A 19,221-nucleotide genomic window follows, 5' to 3' on the forward strand; every position below is an offset into this window, starting at 1 on the left:
ATTGTCTCATCAATCGATCCATCTTCAGTGTCCATCCTGGAGTATATACACATAGCAAATTTACCACGAAATCGGTTAGATTCACTGGCCTCTTGCTGCACTTTTAATAAAACATTTTCTTAAAAATTTTAACTTCGTACGTGGACACTTTTGTATGTGCATATGTTGTGTACCTTTTTAATCCAGGCTTGGGCACCAGTATTGGCCAACTGTTCTTGTGTCAGAACCTGTACTCCTGTACTTCCTGTGAACTGGCCAGGAATAGAGTTCAGCTGAGCCCAGGCATCAATCTGAAGAAAAGAAGAGGCCTCAATTAAGTAAAATTACTTCTCTAGTTAAAGTGCTACTGGTATTAATTTAATTCCCTAAATGAAATGGTTTACTTAGTTCCTGAAAAGGCCTAATAACAGACTTGAATATTCAACTTTTCAAAAACAATATACTGAATCTGTACATCTTTAAAATTCTTTTCCTAAACATTCCAAAGCAGCAGAGTTCAGTAATTGCTCAGTGGATCCCACTGATAAAATTTGAGATATATCTCTAACAACTAAAAAGCATAGCTGACACTCATTCTTCAAAATATCACACGGATACATGAAAAATATAGAAAATCACTCATATGGCAAAGGATCCTTGCCCTCCTGCTTACATATCTCATAAGTGCATGCTAATTTGCCAACCTCAATTTTTACTTTCTTTGAAGTGTTACAAATCAAGAATAAATTCAAGGGGCTTCCCTGGTGGCGCAGTGGTTGAGAGTCCGCCTGCCGATGCAGGGGACGCGGGTTCGTGCCCCGGTCTGGGAAGATCCCACATGCCGCGGAGCGGCTGGGCCTGTGAGCCATGGCCGTTGAGCCTGCGCGTCCGGAGCCTGTGCTCCGCAACGGGAGAGGCCACAACAGTGAGAGGCCCACATACCACAAAAAAAAAAAAAAAAAAAAAGAATAAATTCAAGATACATAGTTAAAGAATAATAAACATAGGAAGTTGTTCAAACACTGTGATAAAGAATCAGCTGTCATTCATTCAAAGTATATTTACTGAACACCCAGTATTGTCAGGCAATGTACTTTCTCTCTGAACATGTACTTACTGCTTCCATATATTTACCATAGAAAAGCAGCCTATGCAGCTGCTGTCCACTGTTAAAAAAGCACAGACTCTGGTTTCAGACTGTCTGGGTCTGGATCCCAGTTCCCTACTTAACTAGTTTTGTGACCTTGGGCCTCATTTAGCCACTCTTTACCTGTCTTCTCAGATGGAAAGTGGAAACTCAATACACCTCACAGGGCTGCTATGGGCACTCAGCTATTTTTATACATTAGATTGATTATAAATTCTTTGAGGGCAGATAATTTTTTCTATTTTTATTCTCTCAAGAAACAGCTCCTGCCCCACAGTACACAACATATACTGAATGATCAAGCCCCAGATCACTTTAAGTGAGCTTGCTAGATAAATGATCATGTAGATATTAAAACTGCTACATACCCGTTCCTGAGCACGATTTAACATGCTCATAGCTTCAAGGTCAAATGCATTCTCGCTGAGTCTTTTCTGAGCAAGTGCCCGCTCACTCATTGCTGTAGAGATGTCCACAGGCTAAGAAAGAAAATACAGATAATTATCTCAAATAACAACAGACCCCCTAAATTCTGAAAAATGCTCGTATCTTTAGTTGCTTCATGTCAAAAACAAAATAAGTTTTATATATTAAAATTTTGTCAAGTAGGGAGAAGACTCTACAAAAGGTAAACTAACCTTGGAAAACAGACAGGGATTGTTTAAGGTACGTTACAAAAAGTATCAGGCAGCAGTTGAACTCCACCTAAAGTCCGAGTTCTTTCCTCATATTTTCTACTGCATCAAATTACAATCATAGAAAGTTCCATGAAGCACTTAATCTCTGGCCTTCACTAACAAAACAGTCATTTATAATACGCGAGGATTTTTTGAACAATTAGTTTTGTAGCTCACGAGCCGTTTTCCTTTTGCCCTACTTCTCAGCATGACCCTCAAAAGCAGTAACGCAAGGTTCCTAAGCCACTATCACGTCAGTGACCGTTCCTCCTTCACTCGTCTGCACGTGTGGTCACCTACGTGCAGTTGTTCATACCGTTTGGTCTTAGGAACTCGGTTTCTTCAAAGAATGTATTTACTATATAAGTAAATGGATCTTTTGTTTTCAGTTTATGTACATTTATGATGAAAGTTAAAATATTCCTGTGGGGTACATAATTAATTGAAACGCTTAAATGATGTTTGAAATGTCTTAGGTCCTCCTTGTCAAAGCTCATATTATACTTGTAAAAAGCTTAAGCTAAGCAGATGGGACTTAACTTTTTACGAAGTATCATAATGTCCAGGAAATTTTTAAGGATAATCTTTAGAGCAAATACCGTATTTGCCAAATTTGTGGAGGGCTCAACCAGAGAAAGAAAAATTTGATATTTTTTGTTCTAACATCAAGAGGTTAGGTTGATGTGTGTCAACTCACCAATTCTTAATACTTGTTTTTCTTCTAACACTACTTAACCCATTAATATTTTCTAGTATTTCACCCAAGAAAATTCAGTTTGGGAAAACGCTTATCTGCCATTAAGTATTCCTAAATTCATTTACAAAGAATGACTAGTAAGTACTGCATGGATGTGACAAATACAAGGAAGTCAGTAAAATAACAAAGGTTTTTTTAAAAAGCTAAACTAAGGTTACCTGTAATTTGACTGTGTAGCTGAGTATGAAATACTTCTTTTAAAAATAAGACCTATATAGTTGAGAAGGGTATGTGACTTTGAGAGAACAATTATACCTCATGCATAAAGATGGCTAACCTTCCTTTTTCCCATCTTCAGAACCCCTTAATCACTCCACCATTCTTAGTTACCTTGCTGAATCACCTGGTAAGATTCCTTTAGCAAAACTCAATTTTTCTTCCACAAGGTACCAAACTACAGATTTCTATATATTTGCCTTCTTAAAATGAAAGCAGAATGAAACTGAATTCATTCCGTAACTGTTTATTAGACTGCTTACATATCTCATTTATGAAAGGTCCTAATTTCTTAGTCAACTTAGTAAATTATCCACACTAATTAGAATATTTCTGGGGTTATATAAGCAAGCAAAGTCAGATTGAAACACTAGAAAACTTAGTAGGTTCACTTTTCACTTCTATTACAATTGTGATCACCTGCTGGGACTTTAAGTGGGAACCCAGATATCTTAGGTCAAAATTTACATTCCTTTGGCCTTAGATGTTAAGATCACCGAAGTAATTTTTGAAAGCCCACTAAAATATATCTCAAGTACTGTTCTTTAACCTTGCCAGACTTACTTTGGGTTTCATACCCATCTACAAATCTAAGTGTTAGGGTATTTAGGTATAAAATAATAGGTTTTTATTCTAAAAAGTCAAAACTCAGAGGAGATACTGAGGAAAATGCACCTACCCATGACCACCCCAAGCTCTGATCCCCCAATTTCCAACTGTAAATTAGCCATAAAAATGTAGTTAAGATGGCTCCGAAAACTCCCAACTTTTCTAGAATAAAATTACTTCTTCCCAACTGGAAAGCAAATTAACATATCTATCTGTGAATTCTTCCTTCTGAAGACATTTTTATATCTTCATACTTTTTTCTCTTTTAACCTTTATTAAGTAGCAGGTAACCTAAATACCCCATCATTACCCTCAGGATGAAACTTCATTCAAAGCTCAGTAATATTATACGTTAAATTCACATCTCACTCTGAAAGGAATTTTTATTTATTTATTTAAATAGTATTTATTTAATATATCAACATTGGGATTTAATATAAATTTACTTTAGATAAAATTACAACTAGTTTTTTCCTAATACAACTTCATTTATTCTTCAACAGGCTTACCAAGTGAGCTGTAAGTTCATGTCAAAACTTTATTACCAAATAGTAATTTGACTATTATTTTCACATTCATACTTTTTAATGTGGAAAAATATACTCAAAGTAGAATCAATCAGGATTATCTTAATCTCTTAAGGGTTCTCAAGAGTTTGTATCAAAAAGCATATTTCCAGGTTTTCAAGGTAACTCAGGATATGCAATAAAAAGCCCCAAAGCATTAATATTCAAAGACTACACCAAATGTTATGCATCAGTATTAAAACACTCATAAAATATCACAGCTACCCTTTAGAACAGCACTGTCCAACAGAATTTTCTACAGTGAAAGCTAATGAGCACTTGAAATGTGTCTAGTGCAATTAAACAACTGATTTTTCAGTGGTTCACTTAATGACTACTGTATTGGCCTGTATAGTGTTTGTGTATATATAGTATATAGTAAACTATACAGTGTAGCAGGGCTTTAGAGTCTTAATCATCTTTTAATGTTGCTCAAAGACAGTAATGTGTAAAAGGTACCAAAATGATGCTAAAAGTTTTAGAATGCTAAAAACTGGGGGGAAAATTATCTTAAACTGTACATAATACTGTTATCAAGCTATCATCAAGCCTTATTTATTTCCACTAATACACGATAGACTTTCTATGTAATGTGTAGTAATACTCTAGGTATTATAATGGGGGGAAATGTTTAATTTCCTTCTCCCTAGGACTTGTTCTAAAAGGTGAAATCCACATAAAAGAGTATCCCGAATTATAATTCCAGTTCTCACATTAATAAAAACCTGTCCAAGTTATTTCACCCCTCTACGTCAGTAACATAGCAGATTACTACTTCCATAACCTAAAAAGTTGTCAGGACTAATGAAACATATAATTGACACCATGTAACATGCATTTCATGGCCTAAGTTGTAACTAACTGTGTACCTTCTATATCTTCCTCATTTAAAAAACCCTTCTATAAGTCAATTTACCTCCCCCCTTTGTCAACCCAACTGTTTATATAAATAGAACAATTATCTTAAGTATTTCCTATAAAGTCAATGAAAGTATATAAAAGAACTAAAGAGAATTATTAGAAGGTGGTCCGTCAGGTAAGGAAAAAATAATCCCTGTAATAGGCAAATTATTTTCTACAGAGGTAACTGCAGGTATCTCAAATTAAAAGATGGTAAAAAAGGAAATTTTTAATTGTAAGAAAATAGAATTAAAGAAAAAGCACCTAACCTACACACAAAACATGATTTTAAAGTATTTAGCTAAAATTAATAAAATACAAAGAGGTTCATGTAGAAAATGAAAACTACAGAAACAAAAGCCACACTAAACACACACTGCCTCAGTTGTTACGTGGCTCGGTTTTAAAAACTGATTTATGAACCTTTTCATTATTTCACATAAAATTCCTTAGTGCAACTCTTAGTTAACTTGTACATTTAATCCAAATGAATTATAATAAGAAACAGATAAACCATTAAATGCTAAAGAAATTCCATGTTAATCACCTAGGAGAATCTAAGGAGAGAAGAATGAACAACAAAGCTGTACTTAACACATTCTAGCACTGCCAGGACCTACTTGTTTTATTTTCAATTAAAATTTTCATCTCACCACAAGAACTCAGCTTTCCTAAACTTCAAAAATTTAGAGCTTCTAAATATAAGGGAATTTTAGCTCCACTGGACAGGGAAATAGTCTTCAATAGTAACAAATCAAGCACAGTTGCCAGAGACAAGAACTGTCCTAACATGTAAACAATCACTAGACTTAATGGCAAGCTACCTCTGGACATTTATGATAAATAGTTAACCCATGCAAATTTTATGTCAGAGACTACATTTATATCTTCTACCCAATAAGTCTTTGCTAACTTTATTACCAAGAATTAATGCCCCCAAGGACAGTTTTTAAAATGTTTTCCAACACTTTTGATTTCACTTATAAATCAAATTGACACAAATATGATCAAGGTTCTGCAGTCACTCCTTACTGAGGATGGTGCTGGTTGGCTTCTGGGTAGGAAGACGATGCTATGGCAGTAGGGCACACAGTCTGATGAGTTGATATTCCGTAAGATATGGATTTATGTTGATCCATCCACGTCTATCCACTCATACTTATGTCAAAGAGCACTCACGTGCAAAACAATTGGGGGGATTAAGGATCATAGCAAAGCTGAGATCAAATCTGTGATCTTTGCCTAAATGTTTCATGCTCAAAACTAAAGAGCCGCAAATTCCGTTTACATTTGTTAAAATGAAAAAGACTAACAGGTAAAAAAATTTAAAGTACTACTCGGTTAAAATGTTGACCATTTAGAAGAACTTTCCTTTTCTCTATAAAGTCTTTATTTCAACCCCTGACAGGGAATCAAGAGTCAATGCTCCCATGAAATGTCACCAATAGTATTCTACAAACATTGGAATATAGAACATTAATCTTACAAATATATTTATAAGATATAACTAAATAAATGGAACTAAACATTTTATATTATGAACATTTCCTCTAGGTGTTTCATATTACTTCTAGGTAAAAGTACGAAGACCTGAAAGCAAGAGCAAAATTCTGTCCCTTTTCTTCCTAAAATTTTGGGATTGTTTTATTTGAAATTATAGTTAACATATATTTTTTTTAGTCTAATCGTCTAAGAAACTAGCTTAGAGTTTTGATATCAAATAGCTGAATATATCCTCCCCACAGGAGAAATCTGCTTCATGAACAAAACTTTTTTTCCCCTCCTGCTTTGATAAAAAGCTCCTTCACTTATTATAAAATCTGAATACCCACCTACTCCCCCGCAGGATTTCTTTGGAATAATTCCCCCCAACTTTTCATTCAAATCTGACAACCACTGTTGATGACAATGTAAGGCACCACGGTTTTAGTGTCAAAACTGAAAATGGCTAAATACTGAAATATATATATTTACACATAAACTCTCCATCAATAAGAACCATAATCACCAGGATTCACTAAGCACTCTCCCCATGTTCAACTGAAGTCAAAATAGTTATGGTCACTTATCTTCCCAGGAAAATCCCTTGGAATTTTGCAATATTTATAGGGCTTCACTCTGTTGGAAAATTTTTCTCACATAAATAATTCCCTTATGTTTTTTTTTGTTAATTGCTTAATCTTCAAGAAATTACTAAAAGCGTATGTATCAGAATTTCTAAGTCAGTCTGTTCAGCCCTCTCACCATGGTTTATATTCAGCCTCTACAAGATTTAAGTCAGTTACAAATGTCAGTTAACCTTTCCCTCTTGAAATGTGCAGGTAGCTTGATTTGGGAATTAGCAACTGAGCTACTCAACTGGCTTCACTAAAAACTGTCCCAGCAAGCTATCTATCCTCTCTCTCCCTCACTGGTGATGGTATAACTTGCTTCAATTGTTGACCCCCATGTAAATATAGATCATCAACAGTGACTGTAAGTTGCACTGGCTAGTTATGTCCAGCTTAATTGTATAGAACTTGCTCTCTTTTCAAATGCCACAGGTAAAAAGAAAACCACAGTGAAAATGTCACCTGTGAATAGCCCAGGGGAAAAAAAATACTATCAAAGTTTCTGATTTGGGTTCTGTTCACTTTTAACTTTATAAACAGAATTTGTTTATTTGTATTATCAGAGGTGTTTATTGGACGACGATGATATGGCCAATAAAGGGAACCTGTATGTGAAGAGTACAGGTCTCTCTGACCCACATGTCCCAGAACTGCAAGAAAAGGAACTGGGGAAGAATTCCTACATTGTAAGGGCATCAGATATCTAATCCAGTCCTTGGACAAATGTCTGGGCTTTGGAAACGAAGGGCAAGAGGTGATGACTAGTCTATGGTATCATTTAAAACTCCCACCCCCCTAGTAAGTCTCCACCCTCCCAGATCCCCCAAGCGTGATTTTGCACAACAAGTTAAATAAAAGTAAACTGTTTATTAAAAGATACAGCAAAGGTACAGATACAGAGATACATACAAAGATACAGATATATATATATATATTTACATATATATACAGTCTTGCTGTTTTCATGTGCACTATATTTAGCAGCACATTATTTAATCAGGCGGCATTTTAATGGGGCTGTTTTGACACTTGGCATTATTACCGCGTCATTTTGACAAGATACAACTATAGCCTCCTGGAAATTTCAAGGTGTGAATTCCACTTCTCCAGCTTTTAATAGTAGCAAAAAGGGGAAGGAGAAGGGAAACGGAGTACCAAGGCTGAGCATTAGGTTAAACACAAGAATCCAAAGGGCCAAGGTAGCACAGGGAAGGGAAAATAATTAAACTTAAAGGCTACCTGACAAACCACCCAGAGAAACAGAAACCATTATTTAAGGGCAATGGGCTACGTATCCAAGATGCTCACAGCAGCCTACAATCCTTTTCCAGTCCAGTTCTTGTGTTGAACCTGAGGATCTGCCTCTCTCTGCTCAATCCCTCCACCCAGTAAATTTGCTACCACCAAAACCTAGAGCTATAGAGCCTTGAGGCGAAACGGGAAGCTAAATAGTTGTACCTTGGGCTACCTTCCCACAAGTGCAAGGAGGGCCCAATGTTGGGGAGGGATGTGATAACACTGTTCTCTGCAATTCGATGCTTTTCACTTTGTGGCTTTTTGGTTCCACAAAGTGAACTGCATCGAGTTACTGTCAAATGAGAAGCTGCGGGTGGTTTCATCTGTCGTCTAACCCGGCCCTGCCGTTTAACCCGGCCCTAAGAAGAGTGAAACAGAATCCAAATCAGATATAAAATAACAATAAAATGCAGATTCAGGTATAGAAAAGGAAAAAGTACATAATATTCCTGTTCCTTACCTCGGAGGGCAAACTGCTGCTGAAAACATTATCATCATCTTTGTTTTCTTCGCCATTTTTCTCTACAGGAACCCATTCTCCATAAACACTATCTGCTTCTTTTTTCCGATGTTGAGATCCAGATGACACAGGGAATTCTTTTGTTAATGTTACCTGGCTTTTTGGTGGAGTTGGCTTTGCTGCAGCAATCTAAAAAATAATGTTTTTCTTAATTAAAACTCAATAGATGTTCAACATAATCTGAAAATGACTCTGTTCATTATTTCTCACAGTATTTAACCTAAATTAAAAACTAAATTCCATTTGAAATTTTACTTAAACAGTTCTACAAGTTGTGCTGTTTCACTAGTCTAGAAACACTAATACTCACATTCAGATTGAAAAAAATGGGTTTGGGTTCACTGAGTTTAAAAGGATGATGATAAAAAGGAGGTTCTTCTTCCTCTTCATCCGAAACATGAGGTTTATTCACTATTACATCATCATCTTCTTTACTCTGTGCAATCTGTTTGCATTTCTTAAAAAAGTAAAAACAAACAAAAGATAAACCTTACACTTTATGCAGAGTAACATGTAATTTCTTCAAAGAAGCAAAACCACATAATATCAACTTTCAAAAGTAAAACAAGATTAATGACAGGTTACAGATACGTAACTTAGCTTACGGGTTACTATTTAAGCACACTCTAGCTGGTCAGTCAGTCAACAACATTTATTGAGCACCTACTATGTGCAGAGCACTGTACTGGGCACTGTCCAGGGAATACAAAAAACTAAAGTAAAAGACATGGTCCCTGCTCTCAAGGAGCTTACAATCTAGTTTCAATAGACGGAATACATACACATGAGATAACTGAGGAACGCTTTTACAGAGCAACACAATTAACAAGTGCAAACTGATATAATACAAACTGAGTACATAAGTGCTCAAAGAACAAAAGCTTAAGAGAGAACAGAATCAGGCAGAATCTGATAATCAAGGAATATTCCTCGCAGAGTTTCTAAGCCGGATTTTCATAGTTAAGAACAAGGATTAGCAGGGAAAGGAAAAGAAAGTCACCCTAGTCAGGTAGTGGTAAAGAGGTGAGAAAAAACTTATTAGAAGGGACGGAGGGCTGAAGATGAGGCTAAAATATATAGGGAAACACTAAGTGTTCACACGGTTTTGGATAAGGGGCTCGGATTTGATAAGCAAGCAACAGAAGCCTTCACTACGTCCTTAAAGTTAAAAAAAAAATTGCAATTCATATTGTAATAAATCTAAGCGAGGAGACAGATTAAGAAACTACATGATCCCCAAATGTATGGCTAAATAAAATCTCAAACACTTGCAACTGGGTTAGATGATAGCATGTCTTTCCATAAATGTTTTGTAGGTTGAGTCTCTAAAGGAACAGAACTCAAGAATGGAATATACGGCATGAAGGGGAGGGTGCAATTGATGAGGTCTGACACATAAAGCAAAGCCAATTCCGCCTTGAGAAGCAAAGGAACCGACTCCATTACCTGGCTTTATAAAAAGGTCAGAGTAAATCTGGGTGGACATGTCTCTATACTAGCAGTAGGATCTGTCATATCCCTTATCAATTGAAAATATTTCAACAGGATAAAAAGCTCATTTAGCCAAAAACACAGAATATACCAAGCTTGTAACCAAGGGGAACAGAATATATTGACAGTGGCAGGCTGGCATAAGGCTAGCCAATAACAAGTTTCAATATCTGAAACAATGTGGTATTTCTGGATCCTAGCAGCAATTATTTCAGCGTCCTCCAAAAAAAAAAACAAATTTTAATAAAATAAAGCCAAAAGACAAAAAAAAAAAAGCCTCAATTGAAAAGATCAAATTCTTAAAAACAAAAATAAGTGTGTTTAAAATATATATGTTACTGCCAAAACCCGAACCGCAGGAAGAACTGATAATGGCCGGCCATTATCACCAATGGCTGGTACCAAACAGCCAAAACCCGAAATGTTGATGCGAAAGAAGTTCCTTTCAGGCAATGGCCAGCTATTCTCATTAATTTCCAAGCTCCGGTGGCAAAAGATCATTTCTGAAGATTGTCTGTGTCTTTGCGTATATGCAGTACACTCGTGGCGATCAGTGAACACGTCGTGAATGGAAACGAAACTGTAGGCGAGCTTCTGCGTGTTGCTCACTCAACACCTCCTCCATTCAAACGAACCGTCCCACTCCTCAGTCAGTTTGGCTTCTAAAACTGGAAAGCAAAAGTAATGGGAAGTAACTTTTAGCTAGCGGAGCTTAGCCATCCCGGATAATGGCCTGCTAAATAGAGCTTCTGCCGCTGCCACGTCTGTATTTCGGGTTTTGGCCACTCGGTGCCAGCCATTATCAGTTCAGCCCACAATTCGGGTTTTGGCACGCTCCAGAGTCAACATCACTGGAATAATCCATTTAAGAATGACAAATTCTGTCTAGCTTACCTCAGTTAGTTCTTCTATAGTAGCTCCTCCTGATTTTTTAGCAACTTTCTCTTCTATTGAAGGTGGAGGTGCAGGCTTTAGGTTTGGCGGTAAAGGAACACCAGCCTTAGCACACATGGCAGCTGCATTAGCTTTGGCTATTTCAAGTAACTGAGCCTTATCTGCAAGAGGAAAATATAAGCAGCAGTTTTCCTAAAAGGCTGTACATTTTGTATTATCTAATGTTTCGTATGCTAACAAAAGTAACAAAAGCATCAATTTTCTGCCCTAACTTACGGCTGTGATGAAATCACTCTTTGGCTCAAAGTTTTAAAACAAATGCCCCATATTTAAAAAAGAATTAAGTCCACATTTAGCTTACCATTCAAACACTATACAAAATAGCTAGACTACACAACTGTAATGATCACTCTGCCACACACATTAAGACACACACCTGCCAAAGCCTACTTTATTCTCCACAACTATCATGCCCTTAAATTACTTTCCTTCTAATCTCGGACAATATTTTAAATCACTCTTTGAGCCCAAGTTCAAAACTGCCACCTCTTCAAAGTAACAAGTCTTAAGTCAGAATTTAACATTCCTCTCCACCGTGCTCCCAAAGTACCTAATCTATACCAGTAATTACAGCAATCATCACATTCTACTCTTGTTGGCAGTTTTACTATTTGGTAAAAGAGATATATATACATTTTATCTGTGTCTCTTGTACTAACTTGTAATCACTCCAGGAATTATATACTGTTCCTCTGCTTTGAATAAAAAAAGAACTCAGAAACATTTGTTAAACTGAATGCATTCTCCCTTAGGGTTCTGTTAAGATCTTTTTCTTTAGACAACTCTGACCTGGAAATGTCCAATCCACTGGGATAATGATAAGTTATCCATTATTATTACAGGTAGTCACGCATGATCCGTCAAGTTTTAATCACCTCTGCACACTTTTTAAAATTAGAAGAAATTACAACACTTCATCTGTTAAAAGGCAGACTGAAATCACTTTAACTCCCCATATACAAAATTCCCTACTCACTTCCATCACCCATTATGCCAATCAGAGTTATTTTCACAAACATTTAACAGTACTGTATTGCCAGTTTAAGACATGTAACTTATTAAAAAAGAAACATTTGATTTTAGGCTTATCTGCAAAAATTTATGTTGGAATAAATACAATAACAACCTGAGCAGATACTAGCCTTGTCTTTAACTGGACTTCTACTTGCCATTTTTAGTTATGGAATATGGTTAAAGCAAAAAGAAAGCATTCAAGTATGGAAATACCTTGGCTCTAATTTACTCCAAAGCAGATCATTTAAACACTAATTACAAATGTACTTATTTATTCCTACCTTTTCTAAACAGAAGCTAACTACAAAAATTTAAAGATAAAAATATTTATCCTAAACCAATAACCCCAAATATTCCATTTGACTCACAGAAAAAACTCAGCTTTAAATCATTCTCTAATACCATTAAATTTTTAAATGACTCACTCAGATCTGTCAGACGTTTAGGTGATCTGCCTCTTTCAGAAGACCTGGATCGCTTACGGCGGATGGGAGACCTGCTAAACCTTCTTCTCAAGGGTGTTCGTGATCGCCTTAATCTGACTGGTGATATACTGAAGCTTCGTCTTCTTACCACAGATCTTGATCTTCTCCGACGGCTTGGGGTGCGGCTGCGACGGCTCGGGGTGCGGCTCCGTCGGCTCGGGGTGCGGCTCCTTCGGCTCGGGGTGCGACTCCGTCGGCTGGGGGTGCGACTCCTTCGGCTGGGGGTGCGGCTTCTTCGGCTCGGGGAGATGCTAAAGCTCCTTCTTCCCCCAGATCTAGATCTTCTCCGACGACTCGGAGTGTGACTCCGGCTCCGACGGCTTGGAGTGCGACTCCGAGCTCTACCTGTTTTCCGGTTATCCCTGGAGCTTGATCTTTTTCTTTTTCTTTCCCTGGACTTGGATCTGTGCTTTGGAGATCTTTTGCGCTTCTCTTTTGATACAGATCGCCTTCCTCTAGACTTTGATCTTGACCTGCTGCTCCTCCTTCTGCGTCTTGATCGTGACCGTGAACGTGTTTGAGAGCGATGAGACTTGGACTTAGATGATCTCTTCCTTGCCCTAGAACGAGATTCACTGGTGCGCTTTCGCGATTTGTGTTCAGAAGACTTGGAACGCTTACTTCGGGATCTTAACGAAGAGTCCCTTTTCTTCTCTTTCTCACCTTTGTCACGGTTCTTATTTTTCTTGCTTTTTTCATGTGTGTCCTTAACTTTTACAAAAATTTCATAATCATCTTTTTCCTCTGAAGACGACTCTGAAGCTCTTTCTGGTATACTAATTACAACTGGACTGGCAGCAGATTTATCCCGTTCAACTTCACTTGCAAGCAAAGGTCCTTCAATACCAGCTCTAAGGCTTGTAAGACGTTCCATGTCCTTAGGAAGTAATGGTCTCACTAAATCAGCTTCATTAATGTCATCAATGTTGGCAGAAAATCCTGAATCAGACAGTATCTCTTTAGTAGGGAGAGGTACTTCTTTATCTTCTCCACTACTTTCTTTAGGACTGAGAGCCACTGCTAATGTCTGGTCACTCTCCTGTATAGGTAATGATCCTTCTGCATCCTTAGTGACAAAGTTATTATTAGATGGTGTATCAGGATGAATATCTTTAGCAGGTAAAGGTCCCTCTATGTCAGCTTCACTACCACCACTGGGGCTGGTGGAAATTACCATGTCATGTTCAGTATCTTGAGTAGTTAACGATACTTCAACATCATATTTACTAACTGAACTGAAAGCAGATGCTGTGGCAAATTCAAGACCCTTACCAGTTCCCACTGCATCAGGTTCAAGAGCAAGGGGACCAGTAGAAGACAGAGTCCCTCCTACATCAGTTTCACTAACACTAGGACAGGTATCCAATACTGTGCATTGTTTAGTCTCATTGGTGGGCAAAATTTTCTCTTCACCAGTTTCACCAACAGCACCAGTGCTGGCAGCAGACACTGTGTTATGTTCCATCTCTTTAGTAATTAAGTGATTATTTATATTAAGGTCTATATTCATACCATTTTCAGTTTCATAAGCGTCATTCTTCAGGTGTCCTTCAGTATGTGGCTCTTCATCTGAATGCATGGGAACCTCCTGCATGCCAATCTCTGGAGCAAGATTTTGATCGCCAGATAGTAAATTCATTCCTTTTATAATGTTAGACTCCAGTATTACTGGTGTAGACTCTAAAACCATCTCAGTTGGTATTACTTGAGTCTGCTCTGAGAGAGTGACAGGAGGCTCTGAAATCGTCACAGTGGATTCTTGGACACAAATAGATGGTTCTGAAACAATCACGTTAGGTTGAAGGACTGACACCGCTGGTTCCAGGACAGGCACAGAAGGCTCCAGGGCAGAAACAACTGGCACAGGAACCGTAATATGCTCTGGCTCAGACAAGGCCAGGGGCTCCGGAACAGCCTCAGCCAGTGGCTCCAGGACAGCCTCAGCCAGTGGGTCCTGGACAGCCATAGCCGCTGGGTCTGGCACAGTCTCCGCCTGTGGCTCTGGAACAGCCATGGCTGGTGGCTCTGAGACAGTTCCAGCTGGTGGCTCCGGGACAGCCACAGCTGGTAGCTCTGAGACAGCCATGGCTGGCAGATCCACAGTGCTCTGTGATGGCTCTGGAATAGGCACTGCTGCCTCCAGCAGTGACATAGATACCTCTGAGGCAACATGTCCTGAAGCCCTCATGGAATGAAAAGTTTCTGCCGCCTCTGACGTAACAGAAGGCTCTGATGTTAACACAGTCGGTTCACCTGATGTTGTGGGAGTCTCGGACACCATGTAAGTCACTGGTCTTTCTGCAACAATTTCATGCTCTTCTGCTACAGCAGCAGACTCTACAGGTGTTGACGTGACCAAAGACTCTGGCTCCAGTGGTGGTTCTGCAACAGTCATAGAAGCCTCTGATGCTAACATTGAAGGCTCTGATGCTGACGTTGAATAATTAGCAAGCATTGCCGAAGGCTCTGAAATCTCACTTTGACTCACAGGAGGTTCAGGCAGCGACACAGACTCTTCAGGAGGTAATGCTGGCACCTCAGGAGGCCAAGTATTTTCAGCTGTTAATGCTGACTGCTCAGTGGGTAATGATGCTGGACCCTCTGGTGGTTCCTCAGGAGGCAATGGCGGTGTCATTGGTGGCTCTTCAGGTGGCAATGGTGGCATTGTTGGAGGCTCTTCAGGAGGCAAAGGTGGCACCATATATGCCTCCGTATATGTATCAGTATAAGAATCGGTGTAAGAATCAGCTGCCATAGACATCATTGAACGATCAGCAGTATAAGATGACATCATAGAGCGATCAGCTGCAGAGTACGATGACATCATAGACCGGTCAGCAGCAGAGTATGACGACATCATAGACCGGTCAGCACCCATGGACATCATAGATCGGTCAGCCATCGGGGACATCATGGAGCGCTCGTAAGCTGACATCATAGAGCGTTCATAAGCTGACATCATAGAGCGCTCAGCCATAGGGGACATCATAGAGCGCTCATAAGCTGACATCATAGAGCGCTCATAGGCTGACATCATAGAGCGTTCAGCCATAGGGGACATCATAGACCGCTCATAAGACATCATAGAGCGTTCGTAAGATGACATCATGGAACGTTCTGCAGCATAGGACATCATCATAGAACGTCTAGATGCTAACATCAGGGGTCTAGGTGCTAACCTATATGGCCTGGGAGCTATCCTATAGGACCTGGGTGCTATCCTATAGGGTCTAGGTGACATCCTATAGGGATCAGGAGTTAGTCTGTAGGGATCATGGCCTAATCTATAGGGGTCTTGCCCTAACCTGTAGGCATCATGACCTAGCCTATAAGGGTCATGACCTAACCTATAGGGATCTTGAGCTAACCTGTAAGGATCCTGAGCTAACCTGTATGGATCAGGAGATTTTGAACCCAACATAGCAGAATCTTGGGTACTAGACGCTAACATCTGAGCATCCATGGTACCAGACGCTAACATCTGCGCATCCATGGTGCCGGAAGCTAACATCTGAGAGTCCATAGTGCCAGATGCTAACATCTGGGAATCCATAGAGCTAGTGGCTAACATCTGGGAGTCCATGGAGCTGGTTGCTAACATCTGGGAGTCCATGGTGCTGGTTGCTAACATCTGGGAGTCCATGGAGCTGGTTGCTAACATCTGGGAGTCCATGGAGCTGGTTGCTAACATCTGGGAGTCCATGGAGCTGGTTGCTAACATCTGGGAGTCCATGGAGCTGGTTGCTAACATCTGGGAGTCCATGGAGCTGGTTGCTAACATCTGGGAGTCCATGGAGCTGGTTGCTAACATCTGGGAGTCCATGGAGCTGGTTGCTAACATCTGGGAGTCCATGGTGCTAGAGGCTAACATCTGGGAGTCCATGGTGTTGGACGCTAGCATCTGGGAGTCCATGGTGTTGGACGCTAGCATCTGGGAGTCCATGGTGTTGGATGCTAACATATGGGTCTCCATGGTGTTAGAAGCTAACATATGGGATTCTTGGGCCATCAAGGGATCCACTCCTACTGTTACAGAAGTCTCCCCCACTAATGTAGTAGGCAGCTCCTGTGCTACCGTATTATAGGACTCCAGCGCTGTCGTCGAGGGCACCTCCAGGGACTGCGACACGGTCATCGTTGACAGCTCCGTTGTTGTCACCACGGACTGAACAGAGATCTCCAGCGCCACAGTTGCCACAGGCTGCCCAGGCAACTCTGGCGCCCCAGGCTGCCCTGGCAACTCCAGCACCCCTGTTGCCAAAGGCTGCCCCAAAAGCTCCAGTGCTCCAGCTGCCCCAGACTGCCCCGAGAACTCCAGTGCCCCAGCTGCCATGAGCTGCCCAGGCAACTCCAGTGCCCCAGTTGCCACAGGCTGCCCCGACAACTCCAGTGCCCTAGTTGCCGAAGGCAGCCCTGGCAACTCTGGCACCCCAGTCACCGAAGACTGCCCTGGCAACTCCAGCGCTGTCGTTGCCACTGGCTGTCCTGGCAACTCCAGCACCATTGCTGCCTCAGGCTGCCCCAGCAACCCTGTTGCCGTCGTCACCTCAGGCTGCCCAGGATGTTCCACCGTTGTCATCCCCACAGGCTGCTCCAACTCTGTCGTCGTCACAGGTGGTTCGGTCAACTCCATTGCTACTGTAACCACAGGCTGCCCTGGCAGCTCTACTGCTGCTGTCACCACAGGCAGCCCTGGCAACTCCTGTGCCATCACAGGTGGCTCTGGTACCTCCTGTGGTGGCTCCAACCCCATGGATGGTGCTGGAAGCCCTGGCAATTCCTGCGACAACTGTGGCACTGACGTCACAGAGGGCCCCGGCAACTCAGGCACTGCTGTCGCAGGGGGCCCTAGCAACTCAGGCACTGGGGTAGAAAGGGGCCCTGGCAACTCTGGCACCGGGGTAGCAGAGGGCCCAGGTAACTCCAGCACTGGAGTCACAGGGGGCCCCTGCAACTCCAGCATGGAAGTCGCAGGTGGCCCCGGCAACTCCATCGCTGAGGCCACCGACGACTCCTGCAGCTCCAACGCTGTGGTCTTGGGCAGCTCCAGCATCTCCTGCGGTCTTGTCATGGATGAATCTGCAATCTCCGATGGTACTTCTACAGGCTGCTCTGGCAATCTTAGCACTTCAGTTGCCGATGACTCTGGAAAATCCATTGTTGTCGATGTGCTTGGCTCAGGGTGCACCTCAGTAGGTGTCTCTGATGACAAAAGGGTTTCTGATGGCTCTAGCACTCTTGCTACTGGAGGCTCTAACAACATGATCTTTGATGGCTCTGGAGGTGTGCTCTCCAAAGATTTCAGCACAGGCTTCATCTGACACTCCACTGACATTGTTACAACCGGCTCAGATGACTTTAGCACTACTGTTGTAGTAGGCACTGGTGCTGTTGCAAAGGAATCCAGAACCTTTGTCGTGGATGGTTCCAGCATTACTGCTACAGACTGCTCTGGCTGCACTGAAACTACTGATGTAGATGCAACTGACAGTTCTGCAGTTTTTGTAGCTGGCTTCAGAATTTCTAAGGTGTGTGGCTCTAATACCTCCATTGATACTACAGGAGGTTCTAGCACAAGTGCAGGAGACTCACTGGTATCAGATAGGCCGAACACTCTTACAGGATGCTCCAGTGCCATTTCTGAAGGTTCAGAATCAAACTTCAAAAAGGAATCTGATTCTAAATCTACGTTCCCATCATGATGTGATTTAGGCTTTGATTCAGATTCTTCTGGCTGTCTTTTATACTTTTTTTCCTTTTCTTTCTTCTTTTTCTTCTTTTTATTTTTGTGCTTTTTATGTTTCTTTGACTTTTTGGTAGGTATTTCATCAGTAGGATCTGTTTGTACAGACACACATCTACTTTTTCTGGAAGCCTCCTTCAAGTCTGAAATTTAGGAAAATTAATTTTGTCAAATATCCCCCAAAATAGATTTAGATAAATCGTATAAACCAAAACTTACATTCCATGTTAAGATACCATAACACTTCTTGTTAAATAAAAGGTGACTAAATAAACTATTTTCCATAAATAAACTATTTTCCATAAACCAGTTACCTGAAGACTGACACTTTTCCAATACTTCTTTTACAACTGAAGCCTCAGTTAAAAATAACTTCTTAATTTACTACAAAAACTCTTAGAATTACATTAAGGTGTGTTTTTACTAAGTTCATTTAAAACAATTACTTTCTCCAGCTCTCACTATACAGCAAATTACTTTTAAACTACAGTTACGATCAATATCTTTCATATTATTAACTATTAGAATTCCCACAGAAACATACATTAAAAAACTTCTGTGATTATTTTATAACCCTTATTTATACAGGAAGCAACATGGCACTGGCTCTGGAACACACTGTCTGCTTTTGGATACTGAATCAATTCACCACTCACTAAATGAATAGATGTGGCCAAACCTCTGACACTCTGTCTTCCAGGGTTAGAGGACGAACTCAGTTAAAACATACAAAGTACACTGAATAATGCCTGGCAC

General features: G+C 40.3%; 1 protein-coding gene across 5 annotated transcripts in view; it reads right to left on the reverse strand.

Annotated features, from left to right (window-relative positions):
* SON (SON DNA and RNA binding protein) overlaps positions 1–19,221 on the reverse strand; it is a 31,496-nt gene that overhangs the window by 7,729 nt on the left and 4,546 nt on the right. For 3 of the 5 annotated variants that reach the window (XM_081234954.1, XM_081234955.1, XM_081234956.1), the window contains exons 3-8: positions 12,663–18,608; positions 11,164–11,324; positions 9,089–9,235; positions 8,719–8,907; positions 1,495–1,605; positions 174–290 (exon numbers count right to left, since the gene is read on the reverse strand). In XM_081234954.1, coding sequence (XP_081091080.1) covers positions 174–290; positions 1,495–1,605; positions 8,719–8,907; positions 9,089–9,235; positions 11,164–11,324; positions 12,663–18,608 — 6,671 coding nt within the window. Of the gene's footprint in view, positions 1–173; positions 291–1,494; positions 1,606–7,814; positions 8,618–8,718; positions 8,908–9,088; positions 9,236–9,372; positions 10,938–11,163; positions 11,325–12,662; positions 18,609–19,221 lie in introns of those variants that run through there. The other 2 variants (XM_081234957.1, XM_081234958.1) reach the window with 2 other exon arrangements.

This window comes from Mesoplodon bidens, assembly GCF_964165515.1.
Source record: "Mesoplodon bidens genome assembly, chromosome: 5".
NCBI lineage: Eukaryota > Metazoa > Chordata > Mammalia > Artiodactyla > Ziphiidae > Mesoplodon > Mesoplodon bidens.